We start from the raw sequence: 16670 nt of genomic DNA on the forward strand, positions 1-16670 counted from the left end.
AGAGAGATGGGGTTAGCAACTCCTGTTTAAATCAATAGAACATCTGTAGGTATAGAACGAGTATCGACTCTATGTCAATACTCTGAAACTGTATCTGGCACAGGTACTGTAGACAGGCAGCCAGGCAGTCAACCTAATAGACAGACATACAGACAGAGTCAGACCGACAGGGAGAGAAACAGTCAGCCATCCAGCCATCTCAGCAAGCTGAGTAAAACCTACATTGATGAGGAAGGTCTTGGAGTTGAGCAGGTTGGAGAACTGGTTGAGGGCCTGAGCTACGATGACCTTCCGTCCCTCGGGGATGTCCAGCTTGCCAGTGATCATGACATCATTGTCCCCGTCTTTAGAGGGTAGGAAGAAGACCCGGTCTGTGTAGGTCTTATAGTCCAGGAAGGGGATCCTGGCCTCACTCAGGTCATTGGTCTGGTCCTCCATCTCGATCATCAGGTCTGGAGGAAGATACAGAACATAACAAGACTAGCTCCTAGGAGAACCAGAACACAACAAGACTAGCTCCTAGGAGAACCAGAACACAAAAAGACTAGCTCCTAGGAGAACCAGAACACAAAAAGACTAGCTCCTAGGAGAACCAGAACACAACAAGACTAGCTCCTTGGAGAACCAGAACACAACAAGACTAGCTCCTAGGAGAACCAGAACACAACAAGACTAGCTCCTTGGAGAACCAGAACACAACAAGACTAGCTCCTAGGAGAACAAGAACACAACAAGACTAGCTCCTAGGTGAACCAGAACACAACAAGACTAGCTCCTTGGAGAACCAGAACACAACAAGACTAGCTCCTAGGAGAACCACAACACAACAAGACTAGCTCCTTGGAGAACCAGAACACAACAAGACTAGCTCCTAGGAGAACCACAACACAACAAGACTAGCTCCTAGGTGAACCAGAACACAACAAGACTAGCTCCTAGGAGAACCAGAACACAACAAGATAGTGTGTGTGTGTGTAATGTTTTAGCAGTGTATGTGGTGTGTGATAGTGTGTGATGTTATAGCAGTGTATGTGGTGTGTGATAGTGTGTGTGATGTTATAGCAGTGTATGTGGTGTGTGATAGTGTGTGATGTTATAGCAGTGTATGTGGTGTGTGATAGTGTGTGATGTTATAGCAGTGTATGTGGTGTGTGATAGTGTGTGTGATGTTATAGCAGTGTATGTGGTGTGTGATAGTGTGTGTGATGTTATAGCAGTGTATGTGGTGTGTGATAGTGTGTGTGATGTTATAGCAGTGTATGTGGTGTGTGATAGTGTGTGATGTTATAGCAGTGTATGTGGTGTGTGATAGTGTGTGTGATGTTATAGCAGTGTATGTGGTGTGTGATAGTGTGTGTGATGTTATAGCAGTGTATGTGGTGTGTGATAGTGTGTGATGTTATAGCAGTGTATGTGGTGTGTGATAGTGTGTGTGATGTTATAGCAGTGTATGTGGTGTGTGATAGTGTGTGATGTTATAGCAGTGTATGTGGTGTGTGATAGTGTGTGTGATGTTATAGCAGTGTATGTGGTGTGTGATAGTGTGTGATGTTATAGCAGTGTATGTGGTGTGTGATAGTGTGTGTGATGTTATAGCAGTGTATGTGGTGTGTGATAGTGTGTGTGATGTTATAGCAGTGTATGTGGTGTGTGATAGTGTGTGTGATGTTATAGCAGTGTATGTGGTGTGTGATAGTGTGTGATGTTATAGCAGTGTATGTGGTGTGTGATAGTGTGTGTGATGTTATAGCAGTGTATGTGGTGTGTGATAGTGTGTAATGTTTTAGCAGTGTATGTGGTGTGTGATAGTGTGTGTGATGTTATAGCAGTGTATGTGGTGTGTGATAGTGTGTGATGTTATAGCAGTGTATGTGGTGTGTGATAGTGTGTGATGTTATAGCAGTGTATGTGGTGTGTGATAGTGTGTGTGATGTTATAGCAGTGTATGTGGTGTGTGATAGTGTGTGTGATGTTATAGCAGTGTATGTGGTGTGTGATAGTGTGTGATGTTATAGCAGTGTATGTGGTGTGTGATAGTGTGTGATGTTATAGCAGTGTATGTGGTGTGTGATAGTGTGTGTGATGTTATAGCAGTGTATGTGGTGTGTGATAGTGTGTGTGATGTTTTAGCAGTGTATGTGGTGTGTGATAGTGTGTGTGATGTTATAGCAGTGTATGTGGTGTGTGATAGTGTGTGTGATGTTATAGCAGTGTATGTGGTGTGTGATAGTGTGTGTGATGTTATAGCAGTGTATGTGGTGTGTGATAGTGTGTGATGTTATAGCAGTGTATGTGGTGTGTGATAGTGTGTGATGTTATAGCAGTGTATGTGGTGTGTGATAGTGTGTGATGTTATAGCAGTGTATGTGGTGTGTGATAGTGTGTGATGTTATAGCAGTGTATGTGGTGTGTGATAGTGTGTGTGATGTTATAGCAGTGTATGTGGTGTGTGATAGTGTGTGTGATGTTATAGCAGTGTATGTGGTGTGTGATAGTGTGTGTGATGTTATAGCAGTGTATGTGGTGTGTGATAGTGTGTGTGATGTTATAGCAGTGTATGTGGTGTGTGATAGTGTGTGATGTTATAGCAGTGTATGTGGTGTGTGTGATAGTGTGTGATGTTATAGCAGTGTATGTGGTGTGTGATAGTGTGTGATGTTATAGCAGTGTATGTGGTGTGTGATAGTGTGTGATGTTATAGCAGTGTATGTGGTGTGTGATAGTGTGTAATGTTTTAGCAGTGTATGTGGTGTGTGATAGTGTGTGATGTTATAGCAGTGTATGTGGTGTGTGATAGTGTGTGATGTTATAGCAGTGTATGTGGTGTGTGATAGTGTGTGTGATGTTATAGCAGTGTATGTGGTGTGTGATAGTGTGTGATGTTATAGCAGTGTATGTGGTGTGTGATAGTGTGTGTGATGTTATAGCAGTGTATGTGGTGTGTGATAGTGTGTGTGATGTTATAGCAGTGTATGTGGTGTGTGATAGTGTGTGTGATGTTATAGCAGTATATGTGGTGTGTGATGTTATAGCAGTGTATGTGGTGTGTGATAGTGTGTGTGATGTTATAGCAGTGTATGTGGTGTGTGATAGTGTGTGATGTTATAGCAGTGTATGTGGTGTGTGATATGTGTGTGATGTTATAGCAGTGTATGTGGTGTGTGATAGTGTGTGATGTTATAGCAGTGTATGTGGTGTGTGATAGTGTGTGATGTTATAGCAGTGTATGTGGTGTGTGATAGTGTGTGTGATGTTATAGCAGTGTATGTGGTGTGTGATAGTGTGTGTGATAGTGTGCACATACCTGTGAATTCCTTCTTGCAGCGGTCTCTCACGCTCTCCTCCAGATTCTCCAACTGGTGTTTTACTTTCTCATACTCTCTCTCTGCCTGCTGGCTCTTCCTCCTGTCATACACACATAGGAACAGTCCATTAGACATCAACACACAGGAACAGCCCATTAGACTATTAACACATAGGAACAGCCCATTAGACTATTAACACATAGGAACAGTCCATTAGACATCAACACACAGGAACAGCCCATTAGACTATTAACACATAGGAACAGTCCATTAGACATCAACACATAGGAACAGCCCATTAGACTACAGACAACACACAGGAACAACTCCATTCAACTATTAACACATAGGAACAGTCCATTAGACTATTAACACATAGGAACAGTCCATTAGACTATTAACACATAGGAACAGTCCATTATACATCAACACACAGGAACAGCCCATTAGACTATTAACACATAGGAACAGTCCATTAGACATCAACACACAGGAACAGCCCATTAGACTATTAACACATAGGAACAGTCCATTATACATCAACACACAGGAACAGCCCATTAGACTATTAACACATAGGAACAGTCCATTAGACATCAACACATAGGAACAGCCCATTAGACAACACACAGGAACAACTCCATTCAACTATTAACACATAGGAACAGTCCATTAGACTATTAACACATAGGAACAGTCCATTAGACTATTAACACATAGGAACAGTCCATTAGACTATTAACACATAGGAACAGTCCATTAGACTATTAACACATAGGAACAGTCCATTAGACTACAGACAACACATAGGAACAACTCCATTCAACTATTAACACATAGGAACAGTCCATTAGACTATTAACACATAGGAACAGTCCATTAGACTATTAACACATAGGAACAGTCCATTAGACTACAGACAACACATAGGAACAACCCCATTCAACTATTAACACATAGGAACAGTCCATTAGACTATTAACACATAGGAACAATCCATTAGACTATTAACACACAGGAACAGCCCATTAGACTATTAACACATAGGAACAGTCCATTAGACTATTAACACATAGGAACAGTCCATTAGACTATTAACACATAGGAACAGTCCATTAGACTATTAACACATAGGAACAGTCCATTAGACTACAGACAACACATAGGAACAACCCCATTCAACTATTAACACATAGGAACAGTCCATTAGACTATTAACACATAGGAACAATCCATTAGACTATTAACACACAGGAACAGCCCATTAGACTATTAACACATAGGAACAGTCCATTAGACTATTAACACAGGAACAGTCCATTAGATTACAGGCATTACATTTACATTTACATTTTAGTCATTTAGCAGACGCTCTTATCCAGAGCGACTTACAGTTAGTGAATACATATATATATTTGTTTTTATACTGCCCCCCCGTGGGAATCGAACCCACAACCCTGGCGTTGCAAACGCCATGCTCTATCAACTGAGCTACATCCCTGCCGGCCATTCCCTCCCCTACCCTGGACGACGCTGGGCCAATTGTGCGCCGCCCAGGAGTCTCCCGGTCGCGGCCGGCGGCGACAGAGCCTGGATTCGAACCAGGATCTCTAGTGGCACAGTTAGCACTGTGATGCAGTGCCTTAGACCACTGCGCCACTCAGGCATGTCATTAACACATAGGAACAGTACATTACACTACAGACATTAACACACAGGAACAGTCCATTAGATTACAGACATTAACACATAGGAACAGTCCATTACACTACAGACATTAACACATAGGAACAGTCCATTACACTACAGACATTAACACATAGGAACAGTCCATTAGATTACAGACATTAACACATAGGAACAGTCCATTAGATTACAGACATTAACACATAGGAACAGTCCATTAGATTACAGACATTAACACATAGGAACAGTCCATTAGATTACAGACATTAACACATAGGAACAGTCCATTAGATTACAGACATTAACACATAGGAACAGTCCATTACACTACAGACATTAACACATAGGAACAGTCCATTACACTACAGACATTAACACATAAAAAACAGTCCATTAGATTACAGACATTAACACATAGGAACAGTCCATTAGATTACAGACATTAACACATAGGAACAGTCCATTAGATTACAGACATTAACACATAGGAACAGTCCATTACACTACAGACATTAACACATAGGAACAGTCCATTAGATTACATACATTAACACATAGGAACAGTCCATTAGATTACAGACATTAACACATAGGAACAGGCCATTAGATTACAGACATTAACACATAGGAACAGTCCATTAGATTATAGACATTAACACATAGGAACAGTCCATTACACTACAGACATTAACACATAGGAACAGTCCATTACACTACAGACATTAACACATAGGAACAGTCCATTAGATTACAGACATTAACACATAGGAACAGTCCATTAGATTACAGACATTAACACATAGGAACAGGCCATTAGATTACAGACATTAACACATAGGAACCATCCATTAGATTATAGACATTAACACATAGGAACAGTCCATTAGATTACAGACATTAACACATAGGAACAGTCCATTAGATTATAGACATTAACACATAGGAACAGTCCATTACACTACAGACATTAACACATAGGAACAGTCCATTACACTACAGACATTAACACATAGGAACAGTCCATTAGATTATAGACATTAACACATAGGAACAGTCCATTACACTACAGACATTAACACATAGGAACAGTCCATTACACTACAGACATTAACACATAGGAACAGTCCATTAGATTACAGACATTAACACATAGGAACAGTCCATTAGATTACAGACATTAACACATAGGAACAGGCCATTAGATTACAGACATTAACACATAGGAACCATCCATTAGATTATAGACATTAACACATAGGAACAGTCCATTAGATTACAGACATTAACACATAGGAACAGTCCATTAGATTACAGACATTAACACATAGGAACAGTCCATTAGATTACAGACATTAACACATAGGAACAGTCCATTACACTACAGACATTAACACATAGGAACAGTCCATTACACTACAGACATTAACACATAGGAACAGTCCATTAGATTACAGACATTAACACATAGGAACAGTCCATTAGATTACAGACATTAACACATAGGAACAGTCCATTAGATTACAGACATTAACACATAGGAACAGTCCATTAGATTACAGACATTAACACATAGGAACAGTCCATTACACTACAGACATTAACACATAGGAACAGTCCATTAGATTACAGACATTAACACATAGGAACAGTCCATTAGATTACAGACATTAACACATAGGAACAGGCCATTAGATTACAGACATTAACACATAGGAACAGTCCATTAGATTATAGACATTAACACATAGGAACAGTCCATTACACTACAGACATTAACACATAGGAACAGTCCATTACACTACAGACATTAACACATAGGAACAGTCCATTAGATTACAGACATTAACACATAGGAACAGTCCATTAGATTACAGACATTAACACATAGGAACAGGCCATTAGATTACAGACATTAACACATAGGAACCATCCATTAGATTATAGACATTAACACATAGGAACAGGCCATTAGATTATAGACATTAACACATAGGAACAGTCCATTAGATTATAGACATTAACACATAGGAACCATCCATTAGATTATAGACATTAACACATAGGAACAGTCCATTACACTACAGAACTGTTCCACTATGTGAATCTGTAGTTTGCACATTTGAGATTATTCCATTGGTCCTAAAGTGTAAACTCCAGACACCCATTTCACTGGGTTAAGTAAAAACAATTCACCCATCAGAACTACATGAGTGGTGCTTGATGGGAAGTGTAGTTGTGTACCTGTAGCAGTAGACGGACACAGCTATGAACAGTAGCATAGGGACGATGACAGCTGGGATGATGATAGCCAAAGGAATCTCATACTTCCTCTCATAGTTCACTGAGCCCACCACCCACTCACCATTACCAAACTTTATCTGTGTGTGAGAGAGAGAGAGAGAGAGAGAGAGAGAGAGAGAGAGAGAGAGAGAGAGAGAGAGAGAGAGAGAGAGAGAGAGAGAGAGAGAGAGAGAGAGAGTCAGTTAAGCCAAACAGAATAAAGTGAATAAACTACAAGACGTGTATAATTGTGGAGAGACAGATATACATCAAGGTGTTGATGCTGATATTTCTCTGTCAGAACTGAGTGGTCCCAGTCAGAAGACTATGATTATTGTATGGTTGAATCAGGTGTGCTTTGACTGAAGTGAATGACTACAACACAGGACATTCCATTAAGACTGGACACCCCTGATTTAGATAGGTTCCAGGGTTCCAGTGTCTCAGTACATTTATATCTGAAATACATGAGAGCCAGAGAGACATCAGATTGTCCAGTGCGAATGCCTGAAGCATATCTCTCTATGCCTTGGTTTTAGACAGAAGGCCAGTGTTGTCACCGTTAGGTCCAAAGGGTCGGAGCTGGTGTCTCTGCGCTGGCGTTTGGAGCGGGCTCTGGGCTGGGTGGACGGAGCTTCCAGGAACAGCTTGTCATCCTGCAGGATGGTCACCTTGCAGGAGGCATCTCCTACGAACGCCTGGGCTTCTTCAGCTGTCATGCCCTTGCTGAAACCACGACCCTGGGGAGGGAGAGAGAGGTGGCTGGCTGTTAACCTCTGGACAGCAGGGACATGCAATCATTTGTAATACCAGATATGATTACATCAATATTGATATGAATTATATCAATATCAATGCACTATAATTGTATTTTCTCTGCGGGGGGACATCGTCACAAAGCAGAATAACATTTAAGCCACATTGGTCCACAGAAAACGATAAGCGAGTATTACCAGAAATAACCAAATAACAACTAAACAGTCACCATGACAACACAATCCCATAAGAGTAGTGTTACTGTTATTTACCGTGACGATGATGATGGAGGTTTCAGTGATGATGTTCTTGGTCAGTTCATTGAACAACGGGTCGGGGTGGTAGTCAAAGGTCTTCAGTTCCTCTACTTCGTTGTCTAGCTGGAGCAAGGTCTTAAAGGACTGGGTCTCATAGGACCTGTTCACCGCTGGACTGTCAAACAGCAACACTGTGTCGTTCTTATGTAGGGCATACTGGATGAACTGGAGATGGGGAGAGTGGGATGGAGAGGGGGGCATAGAGAGAGGAGGGAGGGGGAGAGGGGGAGGGAGAGTGGTAGAGAGAGTGGAAAAGAGAGAGAGAAAAGAGAGAGAGAGAAAAGACAGAGACACAGAAAGAGAGAGATTCAAAGATAGTTTGAAATCCAAGTCAATTTCATTCCTGGCAGGACACTGTTTGTGTTTAGTCTCACAGAGAAGTCTGTAGTCACAGACAAAGAACATTAAGGTCACTGAGTCACTGTTGACATGCTAGCTACCTGCCATGGATAATACCACAGCAAGAGTACTGTACACTAGAGGGATTAGAATACACTACTGGCAGAAAACAGAGAACTTGTTGAATGGTATACTAACCTCAATGGGAATGGACTCTAGAATGGATAACATATAGTGTATTGTATAATAGGAGTGGACTCTAGAATGGATACCATGTAGTGTATTGTATAATAGGAGTGGACTATAAAATGGATACCATATAGTGTACTGTATAATAAGAGTGGACTCTAGAATGGATACCATGTAGTGTATTGTATAATAGGAGTGGACTATAGAATGGATACCATGTAGTGTATTGTATAATAGGAGTGGACTATAAAATGGATACCATATAGTGTACTGTATAATAAGAGTGGACTCTAGAATGGATACCATGTAGTGTATTGTATAATAGGAGTGGACTATAGAATGGATACCATGTAGTGTATTGTATAATAGGAGTGGACTCTAGAATGGATACCATGTAGTGTATTGTATAATAGGAGTGGACTATAAAATGGATACCATATAGTGTACTGTATAATAAGAGTGGACTCTAGAATGGATACCATGTAGTGTATTGTATAATAGGAGTGGACTATAGAATGGATACCATATAGTGTACTGTATAATAAGAGTGGACTCTAGAATGGATACCATGTAGTGTATTGTATAATAGGAGTGGACTATAGAATGGATACCATGTAGTGTATTGTATAATAGGAGTGGACTCTAGAATGGATACCATGTAGTGTATTGTATAATAGGAGTGGACTATAGAATGGATACCATATAGTGTACTGTATAATAAGAGTGGACTCTAGAATGGATACCATGTAGTGTATTGTATAATAGGAGTGGACTATAGAATGGATACCATGTAGTGTATTGTATAATAGGAGTGGACTCTAGAATGGATACCATGTAGTGTATTGTATAATAGGATTGGACTCTAGAATGGATACCATGTAGTGTATTGTATAATAGGAGTGGACTCTAGAATGGATACCATGTAGTGTATTGTATAATAGGAGTGGACTATAGAATGGTTACCATGTAGTGTATTGTATAATAGGAGTGGACTCTAGAATGGATTCCACGTAGTGTACTGTATAATAGAAGTAGTGTGTACTAACCTCAATGGGAGGGGCCTCCTGAGAGAAGTCGTCAGCAGAGGGCAGCACCTTCATGGTGGCTCTCTGGATGAGGTCAAAACCACTGCCCACACACACGATCCTCCTGCCTCCACTGAAACACCAGACAACACACACGTCAGCTCTCAATACAACACAACACACACAATCCTACTGCAACTCGCTGTTGGCTGGGCTCCCCACTTGTGCCATCAAACCCTCTGCAACTTAGCAGAACGCAGCAGCCCGCCTGATGTTCAAACTTCCTAACTTTTCCCATTTCACCCCGCTCCTCCGCACACTCCACTGACTTCCAGTCAAAGCTCACATCCACTACAAGACCACGGCGCTTACCTACGGAACAGCAAGAGGAACTGCCCCTCCCTACCTTCAGGCTATGCTCAAACCCTACACCCTAACCAGAGTCCTCCATTCTGCCACCTCTGGTCTCATGGCCCTCCCACCCCAACGGGAGGGCAGCTCCTGCCCAGTCCAAGCTCTTCTGTCCTGGCACCCCAATGGTGGAACCAGCTTCCCCCTGAAGCTAAGACAGCCGAATCCCTACCAATCTTCTGAAAACATATTTTGTGAACTAACACTCACACTTTACTCTTTTCTCTATTACTAGCACTGACTTTGCAGATAGAGACTTTGAGGAAAAATGTACTTACTATGACTGTGATATGTGGTTGTCCCACCTAGCTATCTTAAGATGGCTGCACTAACTATGTGGCTCTGGATAAGAGCATCTGCTAAATGACTAAAATGTAATCCTCCTGCCTCCACTGAAACACCAGACGACACCATATATCAGGGTCATGTTAGTAAGCACAAAACAGGAGAAAACTTTTGAAATGTTTTGAAAGAGGGAGACTACCTGAATTTGTCCAATAAGAAACAGTAATTTCATTATGCGCTTCAAACTGTTTTGCATTCAACCCAAGCTTCGTTTAACGAAAAAGAGGTGCTTTGATTTCAACCCTCTCTGGAACATTGTGGCTGGACTTTCCTCACCATACGAAGCTGGTCTTGGGGTTGTAGTCAGTGAGTTTGGCGTTCTCAGAGTACTGGAAGGGGACAGGGACATCCTTGGAGGTGGTCTTCCCATACCTCACTGAGACTATCAGGGGCTCCGATGGAACCTTCTGGCCCTTGTATGCACCTGTCTCACAGGTGATCTCACTGCCAAACGACAACCTAAGGGAGAAACAGGGACAGAGAGCATTATGGGAAAGGTCAAACAGGGGTCGTAGTGTTGAGGGGAGAGAAGGTCGTTCCAAAGGAACAACAAGTCAAACTCAATATACCGTATGGCTAATATATTTCAGAGGTTGGCCTTGAGAGAACAACTGAATACGACATGACTTAGGCAACCTGTACAGACAGCAAACTGTAGGGGTTGGAAGACTGAAGTGTAAGCATCCTTACACTTTACAGGGCGTTCCCCCCACGGTGACAATAACATCATCCTTGTTTGCCGTATTCAGGTGTTTCCCAGAGATAGTGATGACTGTTCCCCCAGCCTTAGGGCCCTTCAGGGGGGAAACGGTCTCAGGGATGGGGTCCTGGAAGGGGTAAGAGATGGGACATCAGTGATAAGGTAACATACTTAGGTCCTGGGGTTTTTCCTGACTGCATGACCTGACAAGGAAAAACTGCCTGTCCTGACCTTATAACATACTGTATGGTTATTTAGCAGATGCTTTCATCCAAAATGTTTTACAGTTAACACATTGTATGTATACAGTGGGGGGAAAAAAGTATTTAGTCAGCCACCAATTGTGCAAGTTCTCCCACTTAAAAAGATGAGAGAGGCCTGTAATTTTCATCATAGGTACACGTCAACTATGACAGACAAAATGAGATTTTCTTTCTCCAGAAAATCACATTGTAAGATTTTTTATGAATTTATTTGCAAATTATGGTGGAAAATAAGTATTTGGTCAATAACAAAAGTTTCTCAATACTTTGTTATATACCCTTTGTTGGCAATGACACAGGTCAAACGTTTTCTGTAAGTCTTCACAAGGTTTTCACACACTGTTGCTGGTATTTTGGCCCATTCCTCCATGCAGATCTCCTCTAGAGCAGTGATGTTTTGGGGCTGTCGCTGGGCAACACGGACTTTCAACTCCCTCCAAAGATTTTCTATGGGGTTGAGATCTGGAGACTGGCTAGGCCACTCCAGGACCTTGAAATGCTTCTTACGAAGCCACTCCTTCGTTGCCCGGGCGGTGTGTTTGGGATCATTGTCATGCTGAAAGACCCAGCCACGTTTCATCTTCAATGCCCTTGCTGATGGAAGGAGGTTTTCACTCAAAAATCTCACGATACATGGCCCCATTCATTCTTTCCTTTACACGGATCAGTCGTCCTGGTCCCTTTGCAGAAAAAACAGCCCCAAAGCATGATGTTTCCACCCCCATGATTCACAGTAGGTATGGTGTTCTTTGGATGCAACTCAGCATTCTTTGTCCTCCAAACACGACGAGTTGAGTTTTTACCAAAAAAGTTCTATTTTGGTTTCATCTGACCATATGACATTCTCCCAATCCTCTTCTGGATCATCCAAATGCACTCTAGCAAACTTCAGACGGGCCTGGACATGTACTGGCTTAAGCAGGGGGACTCATCTCGCACTGCAGGATTTGAGTCCCTGAGCGGCGTAGTGTGTTACTGATGGTAGGCTTTGTTACTTTGGTCCCAGCTCTCTGCAGGTCATTCACTAGGTCCCCCCCGTGTGGTTCTGGGATTTTTGCTCACCGTTCTTGTGATCATTTTGACCCCACGAGGGGTGAGATCTTGCATGGAGCCCCAGATCGAGGGAGATTATCAGTGGTCTTGTATGTCTTCCATTTCCTAATAATTGCTCCCACAGTTGATTTCTTCAAACCAAGCTGCTTACCTATTGCAGATTCAGTCTTCCCAGCCTGGTGCAGGTCTACAATTTTGTTTCTGGTGTCCTTTGACAGCTCTTTGGTCTTGGCCATAGTGGAGTTTGGAGTGTGACTGTTTGAGGTTGTGGACAGGTGTCTTTTATACTGATAACAAGTTCAAACAGGTGCCATTAATACAGGTAACGAGTGGAGGACAGAGGAGCCTCTTAAAGAAGAAGTTACAGGTCTGTGAGAGCCAGAAATCTTGCTTGTTTGTAGGTGACCAAATACTTATTTTCCACAATAATTTGCAACTAAATTCATAAAAAATCATACAATGTGATTTTCTGGATTTTTTTTTCTAAATTTGTCTGTCATAGTTGATGTGTACCTATGATGAAAATTACAGGCCTCTCTCATCTTTTTAAGTGGGAGAACATGCACAATTGGTGGCTGACTAAATACTTTTTTCCCCCACTGTACATATACTGCACAATATACTGAATGTGTCCCTTGACAAACTCTGGTGTCACAAACACCATGCTCTAACAACCCACTGAGCCCATTGGGACCACCAGTTACACCTCATGTCACGCCCCATTACCCTTCACTGCTTTATCATCACAACAGCAGCAGCCCAGATACTGAACACTTAGTACTTTATCATCACAACACAGCTACTGAACACTTAGTACTTTATCATCACAACACTGCTACTGAACACTTAGTACTTTATCACCACAACACTGCTACTGAACAGTTAGTACTTTATCATCACAACACCGCTACTGAACACTTAGTACGTTATCACCACAACACTGCTACTGAACACGTAGTACTTTATCACCACAACACTGCTACTGAACACTTAGTACTTTATCATCACAACACTGCTACTGAACACTTAGTACTTTATCATCACAACACAGCTACTGAACACCACTTAGTACTTTATCACCACAACACAGCTACTGAACACTTAGTACTTGATCATCACAACACTGCTACTGAACACTTAGTACTGTATCACCACAACACTGCTACTGAACACTTAGTACTGTATCACCACAACACTGCTACTGAACACTTAGTACTGTATCACCACAACACTGCTACTGAACACTTAGTACTTTATCACCACAACACTGCTACTGAACACTTAGTACTTTATCATCAAAACACAGCGACTGAACACTTAGTACTTTATCATCAAAACACAGCGACTGAACACTTAGTACTTGATCATCACAACACAGCTACTGAACACTTAGTACTTTATCACCATAACACAGCATCACTTAGTACTCTATCATCCCAACACAGCTACTGAACAACACTTAGTACTTTACCATCACAACACAGCTACTGAACACTTAGTACTTTATCACCACAACACAGCTACTGAACACCACATAGTACTTTATCATCCCAACACAGCTACTGAACACCATTTAGTACTTTATCATCCCAACACAGCTACTGAACACCACTTAGTACTTTATCATCCCAACACAGCTACTGAACACCACTTAGTACTTTATCATCACAACACTGCTACTGAACACCACTTAGTACTTTATCATCACAACACTGCTACTGAACACTTAGTGTGGTCCTCTGTAGCTCAGCTGGTAGAGCACGGCGCTTGTAACGCCAAGGTAGTGGGTTCGATCCCCGGGACCACCCATACACAAAAATGTATGCACGCATGACTGTAAGTCGCTTTGGATAAAAGCGTCTGCTAAATGGCATATTATTATTTATTATTATTACTTTATCATCACAACACAGCTAATAAACACTTAGTACTTTATCATCCCAACACAGCTACTGAACACTTAGTACTTTATCACCATAACACAGCATCACTTAGTACTTTACCATCACAACACAGCTACTGAACACTTAGTACTTTATCACCACAACACAGCTACTGAACACCACTTAGTACTTTATCATCACAACACAGCTACTGAACACCACTTAGTACTTTATCATCCCAACACAGCTACTGAACACCACTTAGTACTTTATCATCACAACACAGCTACTGAACACCACTTAGTACTTTATCATCACAACACAGCTACTGAACACTTAGTACTTTATCACCACAACACAGCTACTGAACACTTAGTACTTTATCATCACAACACAGCTACTGAACACCACTTAGTACTTTATCATCACAACACAGCTACTGAACAACAGTACTGTTTGATGAGAAAATACTGGGAGCAGACAGCCAGCCAGAGAGAGAGCGAGAAAGAGCAAGTGAGAGTGCGAGAGCGAGTGAGAGTGAGAGCGAGAGAAAGAGAGCGAGTGAGAGAGAGAGAAAGCGAGAGAGAGAGAGAGAGAGAGCGTGAGAGAGGCAGCGGTGTCCCGGCTGACACGAAGGACAATATTGACAAAAGAATGTTATGTACCCTAGAAAATCTGAAGCTTTGATCAAATCTATATTAAATCAAAATAGCTTTTCAAGCTTAGTACATTCTCATGGGGACATTGTTATTTTGGCAGAAACAAACAAACAAGAAAATATGAACCCCAAAATAAATGAGTGCAAATATTTACCCTAAAGTAAAATAGGCTCCCGGAATAGATTTTTTTATTAAGTCCATATACTCTTTTCCCCCATTAAATTCTATGTATCCTTTCAACAGATGCTATTCTGAATTCTAAGAGCATCTTCTAAGAACTAAGTACATTCATGAATGTGGAGATGTAAAAGCAGCAGAGTAAGACTAACATAGTGGCCGAATGAGTACTGAGCAATGTACAATATGAAATGTCAAATCACTCCTGCACAGTGTGGGGCCTACTCTTGCAACAGTTAGGATTAATGTTAGGTTTAGGGTTAAGAATGCCACTGTAACTGTATGAAACCTACCCTATAGGTGAAGAGGACCTCTGAACGTCCTCTCCTGCCCCCCTCCACCTCTACCTCCACTTCCCCCTGGTTGATGGGAACTGGGAGGTCCACTGGAGCAGGATGCCGGGCCGGACCGATCTCACACACAATACTGGAGAAGACAAAGAGCAGCTGGGGTAAGACAAAGGTCCCGTTTCTCCACCACACACACAAGCAGACATACCGTGCATTGAAATGTTGTGTTTAATTAAATCTGTTATTTTCTTCTTCATTCGCTGGACAGAAAAGTACATTACAGGCAGGGCCTTCACAAACCTAGAATAGTCCCAGTAAGCTAAATAATGTTGAAAAGACGTCTAAAATAAGTATTTTCCAGACATTGAAGTTAGGTTTAAATTAGGTTCTGAATGAAAGGTGAAAATATGTACTTTCTGGACGTTTAAAATACATATTTTCCAAGACATTGAAAATATGTATTTTCCGGACATTGAAATCAGGTTCATTTTCGGTTCTGAATTAAAGTTGAAAATACGTAATTTATAGACATCTATGTTTGGGCCAAATCAAGGCTGGTCCAGACTGGACAAAATCTGAACCAAACATAGATGTCTATGATTGTTTTAGATTTGGTCCAGACAGGACCAAAAATTAATGTCCGTGGATGTGGAAATCAAGGCCGGTCCGGACTGCACCAAAAAAAGACGTCCATATGGTGTCTGTCCGTGCTTACTGAGATGCCTACAGTGTTGCCTGAAATTTAATTTTATGAATGCCCATCTACAGTGGGGAGAACAAGTATTTGATAAACTGCCGATTTTGCAGGTTTTCCTACTTACAAAGCATGTAGAGGTCTGTACTTTTTATCATAGGTACACTTCAACTGTGAGAGACGGAATCTAAAACAAAAATCCAGAAGATCACATTGTATGATTTTTAAGTAATTAATTTGCATTTTATTGCATGACTTAAGTATTTGATACATCAGAAAAGCAGAATTTAATATTTGG

The 16670-nt window shown here is 41.4% G+C and overlaps 1 protein-coding gene across 1 annotated transcript in view; it reads right to left on the reverse strand.

Annotated features, from left to right (window-relative positions):
* LOC121561613 (plexin-B2-like) overlaps nt 1-16670 on the reverse strand; it is a 51371-nt gene that overhangs the window by 16436 nt on the left and 18265 nt on the right. Inside the window, exons 14-22 of the mRNA XM_045217570.1 lie at nt 15682-15814; nt 11344-11480; nt 10930-11112; nt 9919-10030; nt 8300-8509; nt 7832-8011; nt 7233-7369; nt 3305-3405; nt 223-452 (exon numbers count right to left, since the gene is read on the reverse strand). Coding sequence (XP_045073505.1) covers nt 223-452; nt 3305-3405; nt 7233-7369; nt 7832-8011; nt 8300-8509; nt 9919-10030; nt 10930-11112; nt 11344-11480; nt 15682-15814 — 1423 coding nt within the window. The remainder of the gene's footprint in view (nt 1-222; nt 453-3304; nt 3406-7232; nt 7370-7831; nt 8012-8299; nt 8510-9918; nt 10031-10929; nt 11113-11343; nt 11481-15681; nt 15815-16670) is intronic.

The sequence above is a fragment of the Coregonus clupeaformis genome, unplaced genomic scaffold (assembly GCF_020615455.1).
Source record: "Coregonus clupeaformis isolate EN_2021a unplaced genomic scaffold, ASM2061545v1 scaf1125, whole genome shotgun sequence".
Lineage (NCBI taxonomy): Eukaryota > Metazoa > Chordata > Actinopteri > Salmoniformes > Salmonidae > Coregonus > Coregonus clupeaformis.